At 51.5% G+C, this 23,800-nt stretch overlaps 1 protein-coding gene across 2 annotated transcripts; it reads right to left on the bottom strand.

Moving 5' to 3' along the window:
- Positions 1–525: 525 nt before the first annotated feature.
- PPP2R2D (protein phosphatase 2 regulatory subunit Bdelta) lies at positions 526–22,884 on the bottom strand. 2 transcript variants are annotated; one of them, XM_030276913.4, is made up of 10 exons: positions 22,744–22,884; positions 22,441–22,539; positions 12,696–12,793; positions 10,468–10,633; positions 9,333–9,445; positions 6,847–7,024; positions 5,596–5,760; positions 3,484–3,653; positions 3,318–3,409; positions 526–2,470 (listed from the first exon to the last, which is right to left on the bottom strand). In XM_030276913.4, the coding sequence occupies exons 1-10, from the start codon at positions 22,748–22,750 to the stop codon at positions 2,191–2,193; spliced, it is 1,368 nt and encodes a 455-aa protein (XP_030132773.4). In that variant the 5' UTR covers positions 22,751–22,884; the 3' UTR covers positions 526–2,190. The 2 variants fall into 2 exon arrangements, with proteins under 2 accessions (XP_030132773.4, XP_030132774.4); XM_030276914.4 differs by having other exon boundaries at positions 22,441–22,536; positions 22,744–22,882.
- Between the last annotated feature and the right edge of the window lie 916 nt (positions 22,885–23,800).

The raw sequence follows: 23,800 nt of genomic DNA, 5'->3' as shown, positions 1-23,800 counted from the left end.
GCAGCTCCCAACTGCAGCTCCCACGGCTGCTCCCGTGTGGGCCTGCCCAAAGCCCCGGGCAGAAAGAGTCCCAGGAGGGCCCGAAAGCCCCCCCAGTCCTGCCCCACGGGTGGGAAAAGCCCCCCCAGTCCTGCCCCACGGGTGGGAAAAGCCCCCCAGTCCTGCCCCACCCAGTGCCACCCCTTGCCACGCCGGGTACCTTTCACTAGACCGGGGTGCTCCACTGGGCAGCAGTCTTACCAAACTTGACTCTACAACCTGGTTCAAGATAAAAGGATAAAAATTCCATGAGAAGAGTAAAAAGCCAATTGAAAGTGGTACAAGCAAACAGGGCTGTACAACAGGAGACTCCATCTTACCCTTTTACTGACACTCCACTTGTATTTGCTGAAAAAGACATTTGCTGTGTCCTGCAGCAGGGGCAGCAGCCCTGGCCACGCCACCCATCCCAGCTGCAAACACCCCCTGGGCTGGCCCACGATTCCCTCCCCACAGAAGGAAATGGTGCAAACCACAGGGAGCACGGCCAGGTAAACATTTAAAATTTATTAAACTTTTTGGTCAAAAGAACTGAACAATTATGTACAACCCCACGGATCGGCTCGAGCAGGCGCTGGGAACGCGGTCGGATCGACGCTTCAGCGACCCCCCGGTTCCACATCTCCAAAGTGTCACAACCAACGGGCTGACCCGAACCTTTCCTGGAGAACCTCAGGCTCCTTCCCACCTTCCTGGGACCCAGTGGCTCGGGGGCGGTACCGGGAGGGGCGGGACGGTCACGGTTTGCTCTGGGGACTGGAACACGCCTCTGTTCCAGGGAAAACGGAGTGTAAGCACGCTTGGGACTGGCTGGGGGAAGGCTTGGGGCTCTGGGAAGCAGTTCCCAGGCTGCAGGCACCTGGCAGTGCAGCCCCTGGCTGCTGGGGGCTGCTGGACGCGGCCCCGGGCTCGTCCGGGGGAAGGGGATGTGATTTAGGCCTCTTTGGAAGAAAAAAACCAAGAAAGAAACAGTACCTAAGGCTTAAAACAGGCGAGCAAGAGAGCTCCAGCAGCTGCTGTCCCGCCAGCCGGGGCTCGGCCCGGCCCTCCCTGGGCAGCCCAGCCCGGCCCTGCTGCAGCACAGCCCCGAGTGGCTCGGGAACTGCAGGGGGAAATGCAAGATTCTACGCCAAATACTTAAAATAAACTGTTCCCTTTGTGACAAATACTGAAAAGGTTAAAAACCATAATGCACGTCAGGTCTGTCTCTGGCTGAGGGTGAGATGCACCAGAAGCTGCACGTTTATCCTCAGAGCAGAGAAGGTGTCGATGGTTTGGTTCCCTCCGTGCAAGGCCGACACTTGGTTAAGGCTGCGGATGTTTCTAGGACCCTTTCCATCTCCTACTTGGCACACACAGAGCCTTTGACAACAAATCCAGTGCAACTCCAACTCTATGACAATGCCAATGAAACTCTAAATTCAGAATCTGAAATACTACACAAAAAAGTTCGTATTAGTCTGCCAAAAACTCGGTGTTTTGGGGCAAACCCTGTCAGAGGTGCCACCAGAACTGCTCTGCACCAGCTCAGGACATGCAATACAAAAAGAAGATTGAATACATCCCTCCAGCTCTAAGAACACGTTTGATAGGCTGTTATTTATTAAGTGGTTTCCACCAGGAGGTGTGGTTATAGGTACAGGTGGTGAGTAAATAGCCACGGACACCTGCCTGGACCCAGCTCCAGCCCTGCCGCAGCGCTCCGAGGGCAGGCCTGGCCCGGGCCGAGCAGGAACGGACAGGCATCAAGCACGAGAAATGTTCTGAAAGGCCCAAATATTACAGCAGAGAGCGCGAGAGAGAGAAATTACACTTTTGTGACAACTTTTTCTTCTCAGGTGTTAAATTTTTTGGTCTATAAACTGGAAAGGAAGGCTCAGACATCAATAAATACATTTGAGTGTTGGCCTCATTGAGCACTGTCCACCAATTCTGCCTCGGAGCGTCCTCCCCGAAAGCCGTGGGGACGCTCCCACCCCAGCGCAGGCAGAACCACACCAGGAACTCAAAGCCAGGCCAGATGCTCTCCGACAGCTCAAGGGAAGTAAGTGCATCAATGTTCCTCACCGACAGGACAACAAGGCCTTCTGTTACAGATAAACAACTGAGCTGAACTATGCGAGACGAGACTCTGTCCGCGGGCAGCCATCTTTAGTTAACCTTTTCCTGGAATAAATACAAGTTATTGGTGGCAGCTACAGCGATGATGTTCTCCATGGGGTGCCACGCTGTGTGCAGAATCTTCTTGTTGAAGTCCAGACTGTCAACGGTAATTTCGTCCTTCTTCCTCTTGCCGGTCGTGCACACTTTGCGTGGCTTTAGGATGGCACGAGGTTTGCTGCTCTCCCGGGAGGCCTCCAGGGTGGTGTCCCGGGGCATGTTCCGCTCAAACGTCCGGAAGAAGTTGTTGTAAGATCCAGTCATGATTGTACTGGTTCAAGGAAAAGGAAGGCAGATCTTGTTAGAAATAAAATCCACCCCTTCCTCTCAGTCCTACACGCGACTGTCAGACCTCGTTCATCACCAGGCCATGGCATTCCATCCTCTCCTCTCCACTGGACACCTGCTCCATTCCTCTGGGACTGAGCACTGCTTCCAGTGCAGCACTTTCCTTTTAGCAGGTGCTCCCCTGCCTCCTCCTGCCACTGGCACTCAGCTGCAGTTACACTTGGTTCATCTGCACGTGAGCAAAGCAGGTTTTCCTGGTGCTCCTCTATCCCTTGTCCCTTGTCAACAGGAGTCAGAGTGGCCACGGCTGCAAGGGACCCCAAATCCATCCAGTGCCACCCTGCCATGGCAGGGACACCTCCCACTGTCCCAGCTGCTCCAGCCCCAGTGTCCAGCCTGGCCTTGGGCACTGCCAGGGATCCAGGGGTGCCACAGCTGCTCTGGGCACCTGTGCCAATTGTTCCCTGCCAAGGAACAATTCCCAATTCCCAATGTCCCATCCAGCCCTGCCCTGGCAGTGGGAGCCATTCCCTGTGTCCTGTCCCCCATCCCTTGTCCCCAGTCCCTCTCCATCCTTCCTGTGGCTCCTGCAGGCCCCGTGAGGCCACCCTGAGGTCACCCCACACTTCTCCCCTGCAGGTTCCATCCTCTGATCATTGGGTGCCTCCTCTGGATTCTCTGCAGCAGCTCCAGGTCCCTCTGAGCCGGGCTGGCTCTGCAGGTGTTGCTCACCTGGGCAGGGGCAGGAACAGCCCCGGCAATGCCCGCCCCAGGGGACTGTGCCCTCAGTGCCCGGAGCCCTGGCACCCGCTCAGGGCTGAGCCCCTCACCTGTCGGAGCCGTTCCAGCAGCACTCAAACTTGTCGAAGATGCAGTCGTTCTCGTAGAGGGAGCACAGCTTGCTGCGCAGGTACTCGTGCACCTGGGGACAGGGACACGCGTTGGACACGCACGGGCACGGGGAGGAGGGACGGCTCAGCTCGGGGGCTGCTCTACCTGGTACGTCTCCACGGGCCTGTTCTCCATGTTGATGTCCCACACCTTGACTGACAGGTAGTCTCTTGTCATCATGTATCGCCCGCTGTGGCTGAATTTCACATCAGATATCGAGGATATTATTTCTGAAAAAAATGATCTGCTGCTAGGATCTTCAGGTTCCTCAAAAACTGCAGAGAGAACACACAGTTCCACATGAAACCAATGCCAGCTCTTACTGCTTCCATGTTTTCAGTATGGAGAATTTTAAATCAGTGACTAGTTTCTTTTCCAAGGAATTTGCTGTCTGTCACCTCTCAGAAATAATCTCCTTTTTAGCACTGTGGTGCTCTGGGTCACCAGAGTGCCAGATGTCCATCTCCAACATTCAACTGGAGCACAGCACCAGCAAACCACAGCTCACAGGTCCTGGGGATCACCCAAAGCAGCAAGCAGCAGTGGGTACTGAAGCCATCACACCTGATCTACACATCAGCCAGAACAGCAGCAGGTGGGAACAGCAGCAACCTGAACACCAGGAGACCACTGGACCATGGACTTTTCTTTAGCTCTGAACCACAGCTGTACTGAACAAACCCTGAAATGTGAGCAGCTACATTTGCAACACAGTTTATGTGATTTTAGAGAGCAGACCAACACCTGTGTTGTTTAGATCCACCAGTCAACCTCTGAAATCAGAGCTTCCTGAGCCAGGCTATCCAGATCTCGCTCATTTCTGACAGACCCCTTGTAGCAGGATGTGATTCAGTCATAAGCAGTTAAAATTAAAGTGCTTTTAAGTAATTTAATGCAGCACTGAACCAGATCAGTGGGTGGCCTTGCGTTGGTCACTTCCCATTGCACAGGTATTTCCCTCCAGCACCAAGAAAGCCCTCTGCACTGCAGGAGGCTGGCCTGGCAGTGTCTGTGTGGCAGGCACCCCCAGTCTGGGCACACTGCTAGAGCCCAGCTCTGCCAGCAGGGAACGGGAACACGTGGCTGTGTGCAAGGCCCGGGCAGGATCCTCACGGCTTCCACAGCAAAGTTCTTTCCTCACCTGCTGGAGCTTTGGCGGCTCAGCACCGAGGGAGCAGCCACCCTGCACCCCTGGAAGCCTCCAGGGCATATTCCTAAGGATACAGCCTATCCTAGCAGCTGCATTGGCCACAGGGATTCTGGCAGCATCAGCCCAGTCTGCAACGCACAGAGGTGCAAGAGCTGGCCTGAAGTGGCACGGGGTGAGCAGACACCTTGAGAGGCAGCCAGCCCGAGTCTGGCCAGCAGACAGGTGCCACTGTGCCCAGAGCACTCGTTCTGTCAGTTCAGGAGGCACAGAGCAGCCAGGCAGTGCCTCTAGGTACCCCTGTGCCCAGACAGCTGAACCCGCCCAGCACTGCGGCCCTGGAGCACCCCAGGGACGGCGGGGCCCCGCGGCCCGGGCTGCACGGCCCGAGGAAGGGAGGGAGGGAGGGAGGGAGGCAGGCAGGAAGGAAGGCAGGCAGGAAGGAAGGCAGGCAGGAAGGAAGGCAGGGGCAGGCAGGAAGGCAGGAAGGCAGGCAGGATGGAAGGAAGGCAGGCAGGATGGAAGGAAGGCAGGCAGGATGGAAGGAAGGCAGGCAGGATGGAAGGAAGGCAGGCAGGCAGGAAGGCAGGCAGGCAGGCAGGAAGGCAGGCAGGAAGGCAGGATGGAAGGAAGGGGCAGGCAGGAAGGCAGGCAGGAAGGAAGGCAGGCAGGATGGAAGGAAGGCAGGAAGGAAGGCAGGAAGGAAGGCAGGAAGGAAGGAAGGCAGGCAGGAAGGCAGGATGGAAGGAAGGGGCAGGCAGGAAGGAAGGGGCAGGCAGGAAGGAAGGGGCAGGCAGGCAGGAAGGCAGGCAGGATGGAAGGAAGGCAGGAAGGCAGGCAGGATGGAAGGAAGGCAGGAAGGAAGGAAGGCAGGAAGGAAGGCAGGAAGGAAGGCAGGGGCAGGCAGGAAGGAAGGAAGGCAGGCAGGCAGGAAGGCAGGCAGGAAGGCAGGCAGGCAGGAAGGCAGGCAGGAAGGAAGGGGCAGGAAGGAAGGCAGGCAGGCAGGAAGGGGCAGGCAGGAAGGCAGGAAGGAAGGGGCAGGCAGGCAGGAAGGACAAAGCAGCACTCACACTTGGAGTGCTGGTCGCAGAGCGCTGCCGAGCGCATGTCGCACAGGCGGATGGTGCCCTTGCTGCTGCTGTACACGAACACGTTGCAGTGGTGCGGGTGGAACTCGGCCGCCGTGATCACCTCCGTCAGCTCCTCCATGTTGGCCGGCTTGATGTCCACGATGTCTGCCACAGCTGGTCAAGGCCTGCAACGCTTCACACTCCCATGCCAGGTAGGAAACTGGGGCAGGAGTTTCCTTTCCACCGTGTGACAGGGACCGGAGTGGGGGACAGCCTGCAGAACTCTGGATTTTACAGTCACAGTCCCAGAATGGTCTGAGGTGGAAGGGACCAGATTGCTCCAGCCCCAGTGTCCAGCCTGGCCTTGGGCACTGCCAGGGATCCAGGGGTGCCACAGCTGCTCTGGGCACCTGTGCCAGGGCTGCCCACCCTGCCAGGGAACAATTCCTGATTCCCAATCTCCCATCCAGCCCTGCCCTGGCAGTGGGAGCCATTCCCCTTTGGCCTGTCATTACATGCTCTTTTTAAAAAAATGTCTCTCCAGCTTTCTCCATCTCAAATCCACAGATGTGGTGCAGTTTCAGACTCCCGGAGTGAAAGACTATCTCACAAGAATCAAAGTCCAGCAAGTCTCCCCAGGCCTCCTGCTTCCTATTGCACACCAATAAACCTCATCTCTTTACCTAAAGCTTTGGAAAACCTGACCTAAAACTTCAGAAAATTTCCTATTTAGGCATCAGTACTCCTGCAACATTTATTTTACTGCAGCTTTGTCACTGTAAAGCACTCTGTTAGTTTTAGTTGCACAGGTTTGCAGAAAGATCTGAAAATTATTTCTGCAGTTAATGGCATCATTTGACATGAAAAAATACTGAGATTTGGTTTCAAGAGAAGTGTCACTTGGTTAGGAGACCACAAACTTTCAAAAAAGTATCCACAGTAACAAAGGCTCTACTTTTCATACCCAACAACTCATTTAAGCTGATTGAACTCCACAAGTTAGGGATGCTCCCACAATTCCTCCATTTCTCCTTAGAAATCAAATTTTCTCTGATGTTTCTACTGACAGTTTTCCACTGGAGGCACGCTTGCCCTCAGGAATGACTGAGCATCCCAAAGCCTGAGGTCACTGCACTCCACCTCCAGCCTTGAGGATCCCCTTTAAGCCCTGCCTTTGGACACCCACTCACTCAGTAACCCTGCAGAGGCTCTGACGGCGGCAGCTGAGCTGCACAGGGCACCCAAGGATACTGAAGCTCCTGTTGGTGACCTCCAGGTGCCAGAGGTTGATGCGCAGGTCGTCGGCAGACAGGTACGTGGCGTAGTCGCTGTTGACAGAGATGGAGTTGATGTGGTAGGTGTGGGCGTTGGCGAAGGTCCTGCGCGGGCTGGCCTCCACCATCAGGTCCATGGGCTTCAGCGTTGGTACCTGGGCGGGCACAGAGCACACGGGCTGGGCACGGAGTGACAGCTGAGCCTGCGGGGTCACTGCTGAGCTCACAGGGTCATTTCTGAGCCTGTGGGGTCACTGCTGAGCCCTGCGGGGTCACTGCTGAGCCCCACAGGGTTATCCAGCACAGAGTGACAGCTGAGCCCCACGGGGTCATTGCTGAGCCCCAGAGTCACTGCTGAGCCCCACAGAGTGACAGCAGAGCCCACAGGGTCACTGCTGAGCCCCACAGAGTTATCCAGCACAGAGTGACAGCAGAGCCCTGTGGGGTCACTGCTGAGCCCCACACATCACCCTGCCATAAGAGTGACTGCTGAGCCCCAGAGTCACTGCTGAGCCCCATAGGGTCACTGCTGAGCCCACATGGTCACTGCTGACCCCCACACATCACCCAGCATAGGGTCACTGCCTTAGGAAGGACCCTCTGGATTGAGCCCATTCCCCCAGCACTGCTGAGGCCACCACTATCCCCTGTCACACACAGCTGTGAAAGCCCTCCAGGGATGGGGACTCTCCCTTGGCCCTGGCCCACGAATCCAGCCTGTCCAGTTCCCCCTGCAGAGCTTCCTGCCCTCCAGCAGATGCACATCCCACTCACCTTCCACCCTCTGTCAACTCAGAGGCCGCCCTCAATCTCCTCAGCCAGATCATCAATAAAGACCTTAAACAGAACTGGCGCCAGCACTGAGCCCTGAACCCCCCAGCTTGTTTAATGGCAATTAATGAATTGCACTGCACAGATTTCTGTATTGATTCAGTGACTAAACACTTCTGAAATCCACTGAGTATGAAAAACACTGAGAGAGCACGTGGATGCTGACTTTGGACACTTCCATCAGGAAACCTCCTTGTCAAAGCCAGCCCTTGGTGCCTCATGTGGGCTGTGTTTGTAAACAAACCCTTCAAAATGTCCCCAGACCTTGGATGGGTGCTCAGAAACTGGCAAGAACAGTCTCCAAGAAAATTCCCAACTTGCTCATGAACAGTCAGCAGGAATTCAGGCACACCTGGATGTCCTGCTGCCACAGCCAGCCAAGCTCAGGGGTGCCCAAGATAACCTGTCTTCCTGGAACAAGGAGTGATCCCTCCCAGAGCTCCCTACCTGCCTTCCCAGTTTGTACCTCCCGGCCTGTTTACATCCAGCTAAGGACTACAGTTAATCCATTTCCTCTTATCAGGCACTGTCCTATCTCAGCAGAGCTCCCAGCTGTGTGACAGCACAGGTGCACTGACGGGAGAGATCAGGAATGGACTGGGACATGCCAAGGTCTCTGTGTAAAGTGCTGCTCCTCCTCCATGGCCCGTCCCCATGAACATGGGCACTGTTGTTTCTGTAACACAACCTGCCAACCAGAGCTCCTGGTACACTCTGGCTCCCCAAACCCTGAGCATTGTATACACAGAGGCACCTCCAGGTGAGGCTTTTCCTCCAGCCAGCTCTTGTTCAGAGTTGCTCATCCATCAGCCCTTCTCCTGGGCTGCAGTGCCTGCAAGGGCTGCAGCCCAGAGCAGCAGCGAGTGCAGGGGACTGACTGGAGAGGCTCCTGCTGCTGCTGCTCCATCTGTGCAGGACAGTGCCTAAGGAGCCCAAAACTCCACTGGGACCTCCTTCTAGCACTGGATCCTAAGGGATGTCCTTGGGCTTAGCTGCTCTCACTGGAACACCCAGTCCAACCCTGGCTTGCACACACAGAGGCAGTGGCTGTCCTTTCCCAACGCATTCTGTACACCCAAAGCTTCTGGTCAACATTCAGCTTTGGCAAAAGCAAGACAAACCCCAGGAAATGCCCATGGAGGGGGGCTTTGAGAGCAACGAGAGCCTCAGCTCTGCTCCTGCTGATGGTGGAACAACATCAAACCCCAGGAAAAGCCCCAACCCCACCTTTCATTTCCTGGGCTCCCGCTCCAAATGATCCCAAGTTTGGAGCAATAACCCTAGCACTATGGCATGATGTCCAAGACTATTCCAGTGCACATTCGGTTACCCAAATGCTTGGAACTTGCTCTAACAAACACACCTTTATCCAGCCACAGAACACCCTATGTCCATTTTTGAGTCATACTCTTAGAAATACAGTATTACAGTGATGAAAGTTTTCCTCAACATTTCCAAAGGAACTTTTTTAATAGTTTTTATATATGAGAACATGAAATGCCTCAATTTTTTCTGAAAGTTTTCAATGAACCTGACACAAACACTATTTTTGACTTGCACATTTCAGTTTGGCAGCACAAGACCAAGAAGAGCATGCAGAGAGATACACAAAGTCAAGGAGCAGAGACGTACCCGTAGTTCTGTGACTCGGAAAGGCTCCCTAAGTCTTCCATCTTCATCTTTTAAATTATAACCTTCGGCTCGTTTATCCCTTTCACTTATTTTCCATAGCTTAATAGTTTTATCTAAAACCAAAAAATTCACATGCTTGAGAATGGATTGAATATACAATCAAATCACTACACATGGACTCAGCAGAGTGGACAGGAGTGACCTTCTGCAGCAGAAGGACCCTAACAGAGCTCTTCACCCACAAGGTGAGGTGCAGTTGGAGTAAGATCCCAATCTGTGCCTGGGCAGCAAGGCCCTGCGCCTCCCACTCACCCAAATGCCACTGCCTGGGGAGAGTTTCACACACCAATTCCCCCAGTTCCCCAGGAAGCCCTGGATGATGAGGTGAACTCCACCAGGAGACCACGGCTAGGGACCAAACCCAACAAACACGTGCACCCCTTCACTAACTGTCCCAAAGGGAAGCAGGTTTGTCCCAGGTGCCTGCTCAGAGGCAGCCACAGGCAGAGATCAGATCTGCCCCACTCTTTGGGGCTCCAAAGGACTGCACCTGCCAGGTGCTACCAGGGAGGTGCTCCAAGTGCAGGCAGTGAGTGCACACTTGTCTCACCCAGTGGTGAGATCCTTGGCTAACTAGGGCCAAACCTCTCCTCCCCACACTCCTGCAGAGCATTTCACATGACACAGTTGAAACAATGCTTTATTAAGACTTCTATCAGAGGAAATTATTTTCATTGCACAGACCAGAAGACAGAAGTCACTCCTGCTTTTAGGATTTCACCATGACCTCGTAAACTGATCCAAACTGTTAGGAATGATGTATTCCTCTGATAATAAGAGCAAGCTTTTTCCACAGAATAGTTAGGTTGGGAAATACCTTTAAGACATGAGTATAACTGTTCCCACTAACCCATGTACCCAGTTCTAAATTTCATTTACAGATGCTCCATGATGCACCAAAACTAAACAGACCAAATATTCACACAGCCAACATTACAATCAAAATATATTTTGCATGTAATTAGAGAAGACATTAAAACAACCCCAAAATATGTCAGGAAAAACCCACAAGCGTATGACAGGTGAGACAATATTCCAAGGACAAAGTTCTTTGTGCAAAATAAAGGGCCCTTACCATTTGTAGACAGCAGGAAGTGAGCAGCATTCTGTTGTGGTAACCACCTAATTTTATTAATTTTTTCCTCAATTTCTAGACTTTTCAAGTAGTCAAACTCAGGCTCATGACTCTGGAAGGTACTGTAAACATTGTATTCTCCCCGAGAGAGAGGACGGCTTTTAGTCTGCAAGAAAAAGAGCATTTCTTGAGGCTGGTGGCACTCGGTCCCTCAGAAATGGCCCACACAAAACAACCACTAGAAACTGTCAATCAGAACATCAGCTTTTACAACAGCTCCTGGATTTTGAATCCTCAGTCTGTGATATTGTACCCAGTTTAGCATCAATACAGTGCACACAGCCTTCCTCTTTAGAACTGTAGGTTTATGTAGAAATAGCTGTGCACCCTTCAGGCCCTGCTATTCTCATGTGGTGGGTGTGGGAGCAAGGAACAGAGAGCAAAGTCCCAAGGCTGCCCAGAGTTGCACTATCAGATTTGAGGCAGGTTGTTATCAGGCTTTCTGAGTAGGCAGGTGTCAGTGGTTGGTGCTGCACAACAGCCCCAGGGCTGCAGTTCGCCTGCAGTGTCTCACAGCTGTGGAGATTCCACACTCTCACTTAACTCTCACAGTTTACTCCCTACACATAATTGATTTGTAAGAATTTTGGGCAGGTTCCACTCACCTGACCCCATCCAGAAGCTCCCTGCACTCAGAGTGAGCTGCCTTGGTGTTTTCCCTCTCTACTCACACATTTGGTTGGAGTAATTGCTGCTAGCAAGTGAAGTCAAGTCCTCTGAGCCCAGGGCACAATGCAGAGCATTCCAGGGTGCTTTCCCAAATCCCAAGTGGCTGGGGAACTGTATAACCACCCTAAGCTGTCACTGACCTAATTAACCTAATCTTAAGTCCAAACTGGGTAAAAAATGTGGTTATTATTGTAAGGTTCCAGCATTATACACTTATTTTAGATTCTTTCCTGCAGTTTTGACCATGATAAAGAAATGTGCCTCATTCCCAACTCTTCCCTTGGTTTCCATGTGTTCCCAAGGAGACAGCAGAAAACTCCTGTGTGAACAGTCTGACCTGGGGTTTGCTTTTCCCCACCCTCTGAGGAAGTGCCGTGGCAGGCAGGTTTTGCCTTAGAACAACTGGTCCAGGATGCTGAGAGGTTCAGGCTGTGCCTGAGGCACTTCTGACCTTATCTCCGGGCACCCCAGTAAATGATGAATGAGCCTGGAGCCGTGTGGGCGCAGCCAGGTACCATTTCAGCACTGCTGGCACCTCACTGCTCCACAGCCTCCCAGTACAACCAGTGCAAATGCAGAATACTGGCCAGGTGTTCATTAACGGAGCATCCACCACATGAGCCCCACGAGGAGAGCAGAGGGGTTCTGCTGGAGAAACCCCACAGCACCCAAAGATCTGCAATATTCATGTACAGACGAGCTGAATTAAAATTCCATCACCTATTCTGGTATTTCTGACCCAGAGGATGCTCAACCTTCCCATTCCCCTAAACTCCTCAAAGGACAGGATATGCAGATGCTTTGGTGGGAACTGCCATGTGGAATACTGACTTTTTGAAAAACACAATCCCAGATTCCTCCCAGACATGACAACGACTCTTCAGCACTTTGGTGGACATTTCCCATCCCCACTGCTGCTCAGGATATCCCAGCTCAGGGATGTGGCTCAGGAGGAACACAAAAGAACATTACAGCACTGTCACGCAGCTGAACTCATGAAGAGGAGCTGTGGAAGTGCAGGAGGAACAGTGTCCCCACCCTCCTGATGGGAAACACTCAAGCATTTCTGGAGAAGTGCCTGTTCCCACTGGTTTTAAATCTTAAAAAAATTTAACCACCTTATCCTATAGTCCTTGCAGCTTATTTCCTAAGCTTCTTTTACATTCTCTCCCAAAGCATTGTGACTTATCTCAGATCAGCCTAACCCACGGGAAAAATTCAGGAGAAAGTCCAAATTCTGCAAAGTGACACTGAGGACACTGGGTACATATAAAGAGCTCACTTGGATTTTGGGGACTCTTTTTCTTTGGCAGTGGGGAGGGGAGCCCTCACGAGACCAACTTACCAAGTACAGCACAGGGCAGATTCTCAAAAACTTGGCTAACTTGGGGTTTTCTGAGAAAACTCTCCATTTAAACCTCAGGGCATGAACCAACGAAGTGAGACTGTGCAACACAAGAACAGTGTAGTAACAACGCTTTTGTTTTTGAGTCACTGACCTCTTGTTCCCTTTGAAATATAACCACTCTGCCACCTTTGTCTCCTGTTGCAAGAAGATCACCAGTGTAATTAAATTCAACTGTTGAAATTATATCAGCTGTAAAGAGAACAGAAATAAACCAGCACTGTAATGTGGAAAGCAAATCAAGGAATTCCAAGACTTGAGCACAAAAAAAGCATTACAAGTCGTACTAATGCAATGACAAAATTCTTCATTTACATCCCCAAATGCAGCCATGTTTCAAAGCCTGACACACTTTTACTGACAAGCTAAAACACTTATTCCTCAGTGCGGGCCTTTAGTCACCAGAGGCACACTGGCTTAGGAATCCAAGGTGTGTGTGCTGTCCCTGGGCAGTAACCCTGCAGTGTCCATGGGATACCCCTGCCCGAGCTTCCCAAGGCAGGGATATCAGGGAAGATATCCCTGATACTGACAGTGGGCATTAACCCTGCAGTGTCCATGGGTACCCCTGCCTGAGCTTCCCAAGGCAGGGATATCAGGGAAGATATCCCTGATACTGACAGTGGGCATTAACCCTGCAGTGCCCATGGGTACCCCTGCCCTGAGCCTCCCCCAGGGACCCCACCCCAGCGTGTGCATCCTGCCAGGTGCTGCTCCCATGGATCCAGGTGAGGCTGAGGCACACCTGCCTTTCCCAAGCTGAGCACTCAGGGAGTTAGTTACTTCAGGAGCCTGGGACAGGCAGCTCTGCTTGGCCAAAGGGGCAAAATACAAACAAAACTCTCCAGCTGAGCTTCCTGAACCTGCAGAAGGAGCAGAAGCAGCAGCTGCCCCCTGCAGCAGCATCAGCGGGGACACATGGAAGCAGCAGAGCAAAGGAAAAGCCCTCAGGATCTGCAGTGCCCTGGGGCCTGGAGAGAGGCCAGTGCTTATCCCCCGAGCAGCCCCAGTCCCTCTGGGAGGTGGCAATAAAGAAATAATTGCCACTGAACAACCCCAGCCAAGGGGAGGTGAGATAAGGAGCTGGAAATGCCTGTCCTGGGGCTGGGGCAGATGGTGCAAACCCGACAAAGCACTCAGCAAACACTGCTCCTGCTGGGCCTGCTCACATCAAATATTGCATTTATGATGCAGATAACAAAATTCTGAGGTTTGAAGTGTATGATATCAATTAGTTCCAGAGTGTGCAATTGGAGACTGCCTGGAAACTCCTTTCCTGTATTGATCCTGATGTGCTATCTTTGAAATTCCTTTCAATAATGCCCCACTCTCACGAGGAAGGTGATTAGAAACACTAAGCAGTTTTCTCAATATAAATTCACTTTTCATCTTTTATCAATGATGCCCTCAGAAGTTTTTTCCTAGTGAGCAGAGATAATGATTTACCTTCCTGGAGAAAAAAAAAATATTTAGAACAACTAAATAATGGAGTAAATATAATCTTTTTATGGATTTATGCCAGACTTCAATATCACATTACTAACCAGCTTTTGGACACATCCAGTTTTAGAGTCACCTTTCTTTAAAGGGAATTACTAGTCAATTATCAGTTATTATTAATTATACACAGGGATTTTAGAAGACACCCAGGAGAACTAGGAAATCAAGGAAAAAGAAACAAACTGAGAAGGTAAGCAGTAGGTGAAGTGACTTCACTGGGAATTTTGTGACATTTTCAGTAGTCAGATAGGAAGAAGTCCTTGAGTTATGAAAGTTTATTAGTAGCAACACTAATATTCCACTACCACCCCCACCTGCAAGCCCTTCTAGCAAGGATCCCTTTTACCCTTGGAGACTCAGGAATAACAGCAGGAATAAATGCCTCCTTAACACATACAATTCTTTCAAAGTCACAAAAGCTACTTTTCCATTTTGTTTGAGAAAATGAAAAAGTTATTATTAGCTTCTCCCATTTCCTACTGGAGTATTCACACAATTATTGGCTTAGAATAATCTGTACATCATTTTTGTTTCCCAAAATTGCCCAAACCAGCTGCTGACACAGCCATTATTCCCCAGCAGTGCTATCCAGACAAACAGAATCATGGGTGAAAACACACCAAAACACAGACACTACCCAAATTCCATGGCTTGAAACAAGAAATGCAGGGAGAGGAGGGTAAAGAAGATGCACTGAAATAGTCTGTCACCACCGTGCTCTAGGGAACAGGGAACTGGGGGGGGTGGGCACAGCAGGACAAAAATAGAGGAGCTGCCTTCAAATATTTTCTAAGTTACAAAATTTGGAATATGAGCAAATACCTGCTTTAATAGCACTGTACTTGTTTTATCCATAAATGTATGAATTATAAAGTTTTCCCCAAAGGCATGTTTAATTGAAGCAGATCAATCCCCCAAATCATTCCACCCACTATCCTCAGCACTCTACCATCTCAAAGCAGGTGAAATTAAAAAACACATTCCAAGACTCCAAGTAAAGCACAGAATGAATTCCAAACCATCCCTGTTCTGCTCAACACTTCACCCACCTACATTTGCTCTTCACTTCCAAGTCAGCTTAGAACTTTTGAGAAAGAACAAAGCAAACCTCTGCAGGCTCCTCATTGTTGCATTAACTCTGGGATTTCTAAGCTTTTTTATCAGATATCATAGCTGCTTCTTCGGTGTACAACACCAGTCTCATCCCCCTGCCTTACCTTCAGCCTGTTCTCCATGCCAGCAGAGTAACTCCCCATGGAATGTGGGAAAGGGTGAGCAAAGCCAAACTAGCCAGATACTTGCTCATGGACAGCACCCAAAGCTCTCTTCTCTTTTCTAGAAACAGAGGTTTGTCCAGCTGTCCCTCCAGTTCTGTTCCTGTGGGGCTGGGACTTGCTGTGCATCCATCCTAGCTGTAAATCCTCCTCCTGTAACCAGGGAGGGCAGCCATCCCTGGGACTCCACACTAACACACAAGGCTGGCAATATCTCCTTCCAGACAAGAAAAAGTCATGCTTAGCCTCTCTCTGGACATGAGTTCCAACTTGGTTACAATGGAGCTGCTTTCACAGCTGGTGTATTAAAGGATTGCTGGCACCTACGCTGTGGTTCTGTGGTACCCCCAAATTTAAGAGCACTGATCACTTCCGTGGGTAGGAAACACCATCCCAACACACCAGAGGCCACAAATCCAGCTCCACAGTAATGTGGTGCTCCACTGCCTGCCTCAGGACAGCCCTGTAAGCCCTGGCAGATGTGCCAACGTCCAGTCTGAGTGCTCGGAGCTTTCACCATCTCTGCTGAGGGCTAACCCTCATACAAACAACTCCTGCCAGAATCCTGGGAAGTTCACAGCCTCCAGAGCCTCCTGGGCAAGCTCTGCTGGGAGTGGAGGGAGCTGGGGTGGCAGAGACCAGCTTTTGTTAGCATTTGGAGATGACAGCAAGCTTATACCTGCAAACTAACTTAATCCCCCCAGGATTCATCCTGGGTATTTCTGACACCGGTATCAACACCCGGGCTCTCAGCTGAGGTAATGGAGAATGCAAAGAGATCCACAACATCTACATCAGGTGCCTAAAATTAGCTCCTGTGAACTTTTCCTCTCCAAGCTGGCTGTGCACTGCTGCTCTGGTTAAAACCTAGACCTGAAAACACGGAATTACCTGATGGCACACCCAGGAGAAAAGGGATTTGCAGCTGCAGCTCGCATTCAGGAACACCACTAACGAGATATGGTCAGCACCAGTGTCTCTCATCCTCCTGAGCTGCTCAGTCTCCTGTGACAAACCCACTCCTCAGACACATAGCGAAAAGGAACCAAACACTCACATCTCTCTAACAGCACCTAAAAAGGAGGCTGCTCCAGCTTCCAGGGTATTTTAACTTAGAATTTTCCAAGTATGTAATGGACAACTCAGCACCTTAGCACACAGCCTGAACAATGCCTGCTGCAAACCTGGCTCCTGTCCTGCTTCCTGGAGAGGAGTCTGAATGCACAGCCCCATTTCCCAGGACCCATCCTGGGACCAAAGCAGGAACTTCTGCAAGGCCCAGGGAAACCTCTGCAGAGGCTCCTGCTTTGAGGGGAAATGGCTGGCTTGGCCTCAGGCAGATGGTCACTGACAGTGGGATTTGAGCAGGGGGAGTATTTCTGTGGCTGTGCTCAAGCTCAGAGGTGACACACCTTCCCCTCCAAGCCTGTTATCCTACAAAGCTGGAGTCACCCCGTGGCTGGACAAAGCTGTGGGAGGCACTGTGTGGTCTCCCACAGCGCATGGGACGCAAGCAGAGTGCAGAAGGGATCAGCACAGGTTATTTGCTCCTACACCGACTCAGAGAGCAGACACTGGGATCTCCCTGGAATGCTGTGCTGAACTGTGTGACACGGCATCAGAAGGAACACAACTCTCCCTGCAGCAGACAGGAACAGACCATTCTGAGGGACCACAGGTGACAAACGTGGGCAGTGAGAACAGCGAGGAGCCATCGCTTCAGAGCAACTCAGGAAAGACTCCTCAAATGAAAAATACAGGAGCAAACAAGATCAGTCAAAACCAGAGAGCCTCTTTAGAGGGAAGAGATTATCAAAGGAAATGAAGCAAATAATAGAAAAAATGTTTAAACCCAAAATCCCATTGGAGCTTAGTAAATTCCAGGCACACAGGGCCTCAGAACAGCTTGTCACCGCTCTGCAGTAACTGCACTTCCCAACCACTCCCGTGGATATGCAGCTGCACTGAAGGGGCTGGGGTGGCCAGAGGGAAGCAATGGGAAGCCAGACAGCTCTCCTGACGATATACATACACATCCAAGTTACTCAAATTGCCTATTTTTCACAGTATGCCTCCTTATATCCTCAGTTTTTACATTTCCATTTTCAGGATTTCTTTGAAGAGTTAAAACAGGACTGAAGTGTACCAGAGATCAGAAGAATAAGCCAAAGGGATATAGTTTTGCTCAGACTAAACTTATTTCAGCTTACACCACTAAACACTCTGCCAACCTAAAATATCTGTAAGGTCTAACCATTTTTTTATGCCCTAATTCTCAAATCACTTGCAAAATTGGCCGAATTGCCTTTAGGCACCTGGCAGGGCTTAACGTAGTCCAAAACAACTCAGCTTTTGGGACTAGTTGAAATCCTGGAACAGATTTAAGGCAGAGCAAGAGCAGGGCACCAGCCAGCCGGGCAGCAGAAACTCTTGGAGGTCAGTGCTGCTGCTGACAGCCATGGCAAACTCCAAACATCTTGTTTGGAGCTGCGTGGGAAAGGCTGCCAGCTCCTGTGCCCTGGATACCTGGAGCTGAGCCACCTGGCTCCTGCAGGGGCGCGCAGGCTGCTGCGCTGGGAGCAGCATGGACAGACAGACAGATGGATGGACAGACAGACAGCAGCACCCTGCTCCCAGGGCTGCCAGCACCCCCAGCCACCCCTCAGGGAGGGCACAGCACCCCAGAGCTCCGGCTCGTGGCAGATGTGCAGCTCAATCCCTGTTTTCTATCGGTGGAAGCCGACTGTGACCCAACACGGGGAGCCCCTGACCGACACCCCAAAAAAGCTGTTTTCTGAGCCTGGGGTGCACAGGCTGCAGGTGTCACCGCAGGGAAAGCCAGCCCAGCAGGGCACCAAAGGAGCAGCAAAGGCAGAGCTCAGCTACACAGATGTGCTCCTTTGTGCCTGCAGAGCCTGCCCTGCCTTCCCTACAAGCCATGAGAAATTCTGGAGGCTGTTTCTCAGATTCGTGACATAATCCAGTACTCTTTGTGCAAACCTACTGCCTTGGTACTATTTTTTAACCTTTGGAAGACTAATTCCAGTAAGCTTGCTCCTACTGGAAGTGTATTTAATTAATTCATGCTATTGTTAGTTTTTTCTAAGTAGCTTATTGTGATGATTTTGGGTGTACTTCTATCAGGAGTTCATAAAAGTCTTACCATGATAAGAAAATAAATTTTTTCTTTCAGTTGAAGCTTTCACATCTTCCCATCCTTTAAAAAAATAGCAATTTTTGTAATCTCTCATTAGGCTTTTCCCTCTGCAGGGACAAATCCAGTGGCTCCCACTGCTCAGAGAGGAAGACTTGCACTAATTCCTGTATTCCCACTACTCAAATTGCTTTGTTGTGCATTCCCACTTACAACTCTGCAATTGATACTCACTGCTTATTCGAACTCTCCACCACTCACAAGCTACATGTTACCAAAGCTTCATAGTTCATCAAAATATAACGATGGAATCCCAGCCTGGTTTGGGTTGGAAGGGACCCCAAATCCCCCCAGTGCCACCCCTGCCACGGCAGGGACACCTCCCACTGTCCCAGCTGCTCCAGCCCCAGTGTCCAACCTGGGCCCTTCCAGTTCTTGCAGAAAAAAGACATTATGAAAGCTTACAACCAATTCTGCAGCTCCCCTCATGCAACTGAACCAGACATCACAGAGCTGCACCTCCACTGCAAGAGTTTTCTTTAAAGCACAGAACTGTGTCCAAATTTCCTATAACAACAGGAGAATAGGCCAAGTGAATTCCTGAACCACATGAGAACGTCTTAAACCACTGATTTGTAACGCCAATTTCTAAAGAACATTTCTAAATCACTTGTAGCTGCACTCAGGATTACAGGCTAACATGTTTTTATTAGACTGTGGTTGCCTTTTCTCCTTGTGTTCTGCTTCCTGGCAAACTGCTGAGAAGTCTGACCCAGGACCTAACAGGCAGCAAAAGCAGAAGGAGAGTTGGCTGAAGTGATGATAACAAGGGATATCTCAGTTTGGCAGGGCAGTCAATCAATACTAGTCACTATCTAGGGAATTAAAAAAAAAAAGTTTATTTCTTGGATCATTAACTGGAGAAACAGCATTGCATCCAGCAGTGGTCATGGATTAGATGCAGAACATCTGCCCACAGGAATTTGGGCATATCTGTACATTATTTAATAAACAGATTTATACTTCACTTGCCAAAAAAAAAGAGCCTCCCAAAATGGACAATTTTGAACATGCAAAACAAATTCAACACTGAAATCATGGAAGTGATAAAGTCTCTGGCAGCATTATTTGTATTCTCTATTTAGAAAGGTCTTTCTACAAAACAAGCAACCCAAGAATTACAAGTTCCATCGGCAATCAGTGCAAGTTTTGGAGTCCTGTGGTTAACACTAACAACAAAATTACAACACAATCTTTAATTAGCTTTGTTTTCAAATTGTGATTGTTGCCACCCCTAATATTAAGTCTTTCACTCAATCTCTATTTTATAATCTGTTTTACCCTCAAGTCCTCTCCCCTGAATCCAACTAAACTTTTCCGTTCTAGAAAAGTCCTACCCAACCCTTTACAAAATCCATATTCAATAAGTGATGGATTCTCCTGGTCTTTCAGAAACGGTCAGACTGAACAGTGCCCTTCTCTTTCCTGACACAGAGCCTGGACAGGGGTCAGGGATTAGTCACCGAGGAAAGGCAAGGCACGGACGAGACAAAGAGGAGACAGTGATTTTCTGTATTAATGACCCACTTAGGAAAATCCAGCTGCCAATCTGATACAGTTGTCCCAGTGTTTGTGATGAAGCCAGACACCTGAGAAACAACTATGGAATATAAAATGTGCATTAGAACTGCACTGTAAAAGAAAGGATTTTCTGGTAAAGTCGCCTGGCTGAGCAGTTTCAACTCCTGAATAAACCCCTAAGAAAATCCAGCAAAACACTCTGCATGGAACGGGCTGGACAGCAACTCCATGGTGTCCTCCTCCTCTAGAGAGCTGATTTTCCACAAAACAGACCAAAAATTGACAGCAGTAGCAAGTTTGCACTGTCACAAAAATTTATGTGCAATTTGAAGGCTATTTCAAGGCAACAGTTGTCCATCAAGCAGGTTTAGATGTGCAGTTTGGTAAGAGAGGATTTAAAAGATGGCAGTGAGTAAATATGTCCCTAACTGAGGCCCAAAATCTAGCCATGTACTTGTACTCTTACTAGGAAATTAAATTTGGGCAGTTATTAGCAAATAAGTTGCATCTTTTTTATATTCAATTTCAAGGCAAAATGTAAGAGGAGGGGAAAGGCCACAAATCAAAACAAAAAACCAAGCAGTCACAAAGCCTGTAAATAGTTCTGGTATTCCCACGGGAAAACAAAACTTTAGTGGTAGTTTTGCAAAACCAGGTGCTGAATGATTCCTGGAGCTCTCCTGCTCTGTGTAAATCCAGGCTGCTCAGGAATTATCTGGGAAGCAAAGTGCCCCCAGCAGCCAGAAGTCCCCAGAACTAGATCCTTTACTCATGGAGAACTGGCTTTTAGTCACACAGGTGACAGACCTGAGAAAAAAGAACCATTTAAAAAACATACAAGCTACTTCTATACATTTCTACAAGATTTCTGGGAACTTCAGAGCAAGCTACAAAACATAGAGAGGGAAGAAAAAGGAAGAAAACAACAGAGTGAGTGTAGTTTCTCGAGCAGTTTCCAGTCTATCCCTCCAATGGCCATTATTTTAAATGGAATGCCAAACAAGTGGCATGAAAATGAAAACACTGTCAGCATAATTTCCCCATAGCAGGCAGCAAGGAAAAATATTTACTGCATCCAGTAATAAAAATAAAATCCCAAACCCAAGCTGAGCACACATGGCCCTGCAAGTTAATTCACACTTTAGAAAGAAGCACTGCCAACCTGGACAGTTAGAACACAGGAAATTTAGGGGCAGAAAAAGAACTTTCTCATCAGAGTCAACCAAAACTCCACCCAGACTCTGCACACTACAGCAAACACTTTTCCCAGTTAAAACATTTCTTATTTTCTACTCTGTCCAAAACATGAAGCGCCCGGAAAGTTTCAGAGAAATGTGAAGGTGTGCCCTTTTTCCCTGCTTAATATCCCTATTTATAGCTCCCTAACGTTAACAAGTGGGAATCAAATCTCTCCACAGCTGCAGGAACCCTTTAAACTGCACTTTTCAATGCAGCACAAATGACAGAGCTGCACTCTCTGTGCGTCAGAGCGAAACTTGACAAGCCTGACAGACTCCACTGGTGTTTCTTTTTTTCCTCTCCCTGTATCGTATCACTGTTGTTACCTTTTATCCTGAGCCCAGGACTGTAGACAGTTATCCTAAGCCCAGAAGTGTGCCCAGATCTGGGCTCCTGAGGACAAGGAAGCCAAGGAGCCACTGCAGAGGGCCCAGAGAGGCCACGGAGCCCTCCTGGGACTGGAGCATCTCTGAGCTGAGGAGCGGCTCTGGGAGCTGGGCCTGCTCAGGCTGCAGAGGGAAGGCTGAGAGGGGATCCCACCGAGCCCTGCCAATGTCCCCGAGGGGATCCCACCGAGCCCCGCCAATGTCCCCGAGGGCTGCAGGGCCGGTGCCAGGGCCAGGACAGGGAGCACGGGCAGGAGCTGAGGCACAGCGAGTTCAGCCCAGCTGAGCAAGAAAAGAACTCTGTGCATGGAGGGGCAGGGCCCTGGAGCAGCTGCCCAGGAGGGGCGGGGGTCTCCCCATGCAGAGCCGTTCCGAGCCGTGCGGGACCCGTGCCCGTGTGCCCGGCCCCAGGTGAGCTGGGCTGGGGGAGCCCTGAGGTGCCGCAGACCCGGCAGCTCCCAAGGGAGCCGTTCCCGTGTGCCCGGCTCCAGGTGAGTTGGGCTGGGGGAGCCCAGAGGTGCCCCCGAGCCCAGCTCCCCAGGGGTTCAGGGATTGCCCCGGAGACCCGGAGGAAGGCGCCGTGGCTGCTCCGTGCTGCTCCAGGGGTGGGAGCTCGCTTAGTCATGGCACAGCCCGGCACGGCACGGCCGGGATGCTGCGGCGCTGCCCGCGGCCGCCCGGAGCGCTCCGCCGGGCTCCCCTCACCTTCCGCCACGTCCTCGTCGATCGCCCCCTTCACCTGCAGGAAGCACCACTGCACCTCGCTGCTGCTGCCGCCGCCGTCGCCTGCAGCTCTCGCCACTACTGCGGAGGAGAAAGGGCGGTGAGCGAGGGACGGAGGGACGGAGCGAGCGAAGCGCCCCGCGCCCGGCCCGGCCCGCCGCGCTCCGCATCCCGCCGCTGCCGCCGGCGCGGCCCGGCCTGCGCCCCGCTCCCGCGGCGCCGCGGGGCCCGGCCCCGGCCCCGGCCCGGCCCGTCCCGGCGCGGGGGCCGGGGGGGGACACTGACCTGCCATGGCGCGGGGAGCCGCGGGAGCGGGGCCGGGAGCGGGGCCGGGAGCGGGACGGAGCCGCCCGGAGCCGCGGGAGGGTTCGCGGTTTCAAAATGGCGCCCATTGCCGGGCGGCCCGGCCGTGACGTCACCGCCGGCTCCCCTCGGGGAGGGCGGGCCGGGCGGAGAGCGGGCGGGGAGCGGCGCGGTACGGTACGGCATGGCATGGCATGGTACGGTACGGCATGGCATGGTACGGTACGGTACGGTACGGCAGGGCACGGCACGGCATGGTATGGCACGGCATGGTATGGCACGGCACGGTACCGGTACGGCACGGTACCGGCACGGCACGGCACGGCACGGCATGGCATGGTACAGCATGGTACGGCACAGTACCGGCACCGGCACGGCATGGTACTGGTACGGCATGGTATGGCATGGTACGGCATGGCATGGTGTGGTATGGTATGGTATGGTACTGGCACAGTACGGCATGGCACGGCATGGCATGGTACGGCATGGTACGGCACGGCACGGTACGGTACCGGCACAGCATGATACAGTACCGGTACCGGCACCGGCACGGCACGGTACGGTACGGTATGGCATGGCACAGCATGGCATGGCATGGCATGGTACGGCATGGCGCGGCATGGTACCGGCACGGCACTGCATGGCACGGCACGGCGCAGCATGGTACCGGCACAGCATGATAGGGTACCGGCACGGCACGGCACAGTACAGGCATGGTAGGGCATGGCACAGCACGGTACGGCATGGCACGGTGCGGTATGGTACAGTATGGTATGGTACGGCATGGCATGGTACGGTACCGGCACGGTACAGCACGGTACGGTGTGGTATGGTATGGTATGGTATGGTATGGTATGGTATGGTATGGTATGGTATGGTATGGTATGGTATGGTATGGTACGGCATGGCACGGCACGGTACAGTACCAGCGCGGTACGGTATAGTATGGTACGGTATGGTATGTATGGTACGGCACGGTACGGTACAGTACTGGCATGGTACAGCATGGTACGGTACAGTATGGTATGGTATGGCACGG

Source organism: Taeniopygia guttata, chromosome 6, assembly GCF_048771995.1.
Source record: "Taeniopygia guttata chromosome 6, bTaeGut7.mat, whole genome shotgun sequence".
Taxonomy (NCBI): Eukaryota; Metazoa; Chordata; class Aves; order Passeriformes; family Estrildidae; genus Taeniopygia; species Taeniopygia guttata.
The sequence above is the reverse complement of the archived record's forward strand: the minus strand, read 5'-3'. Positions and strand labels throughout refer to the sequence as shown.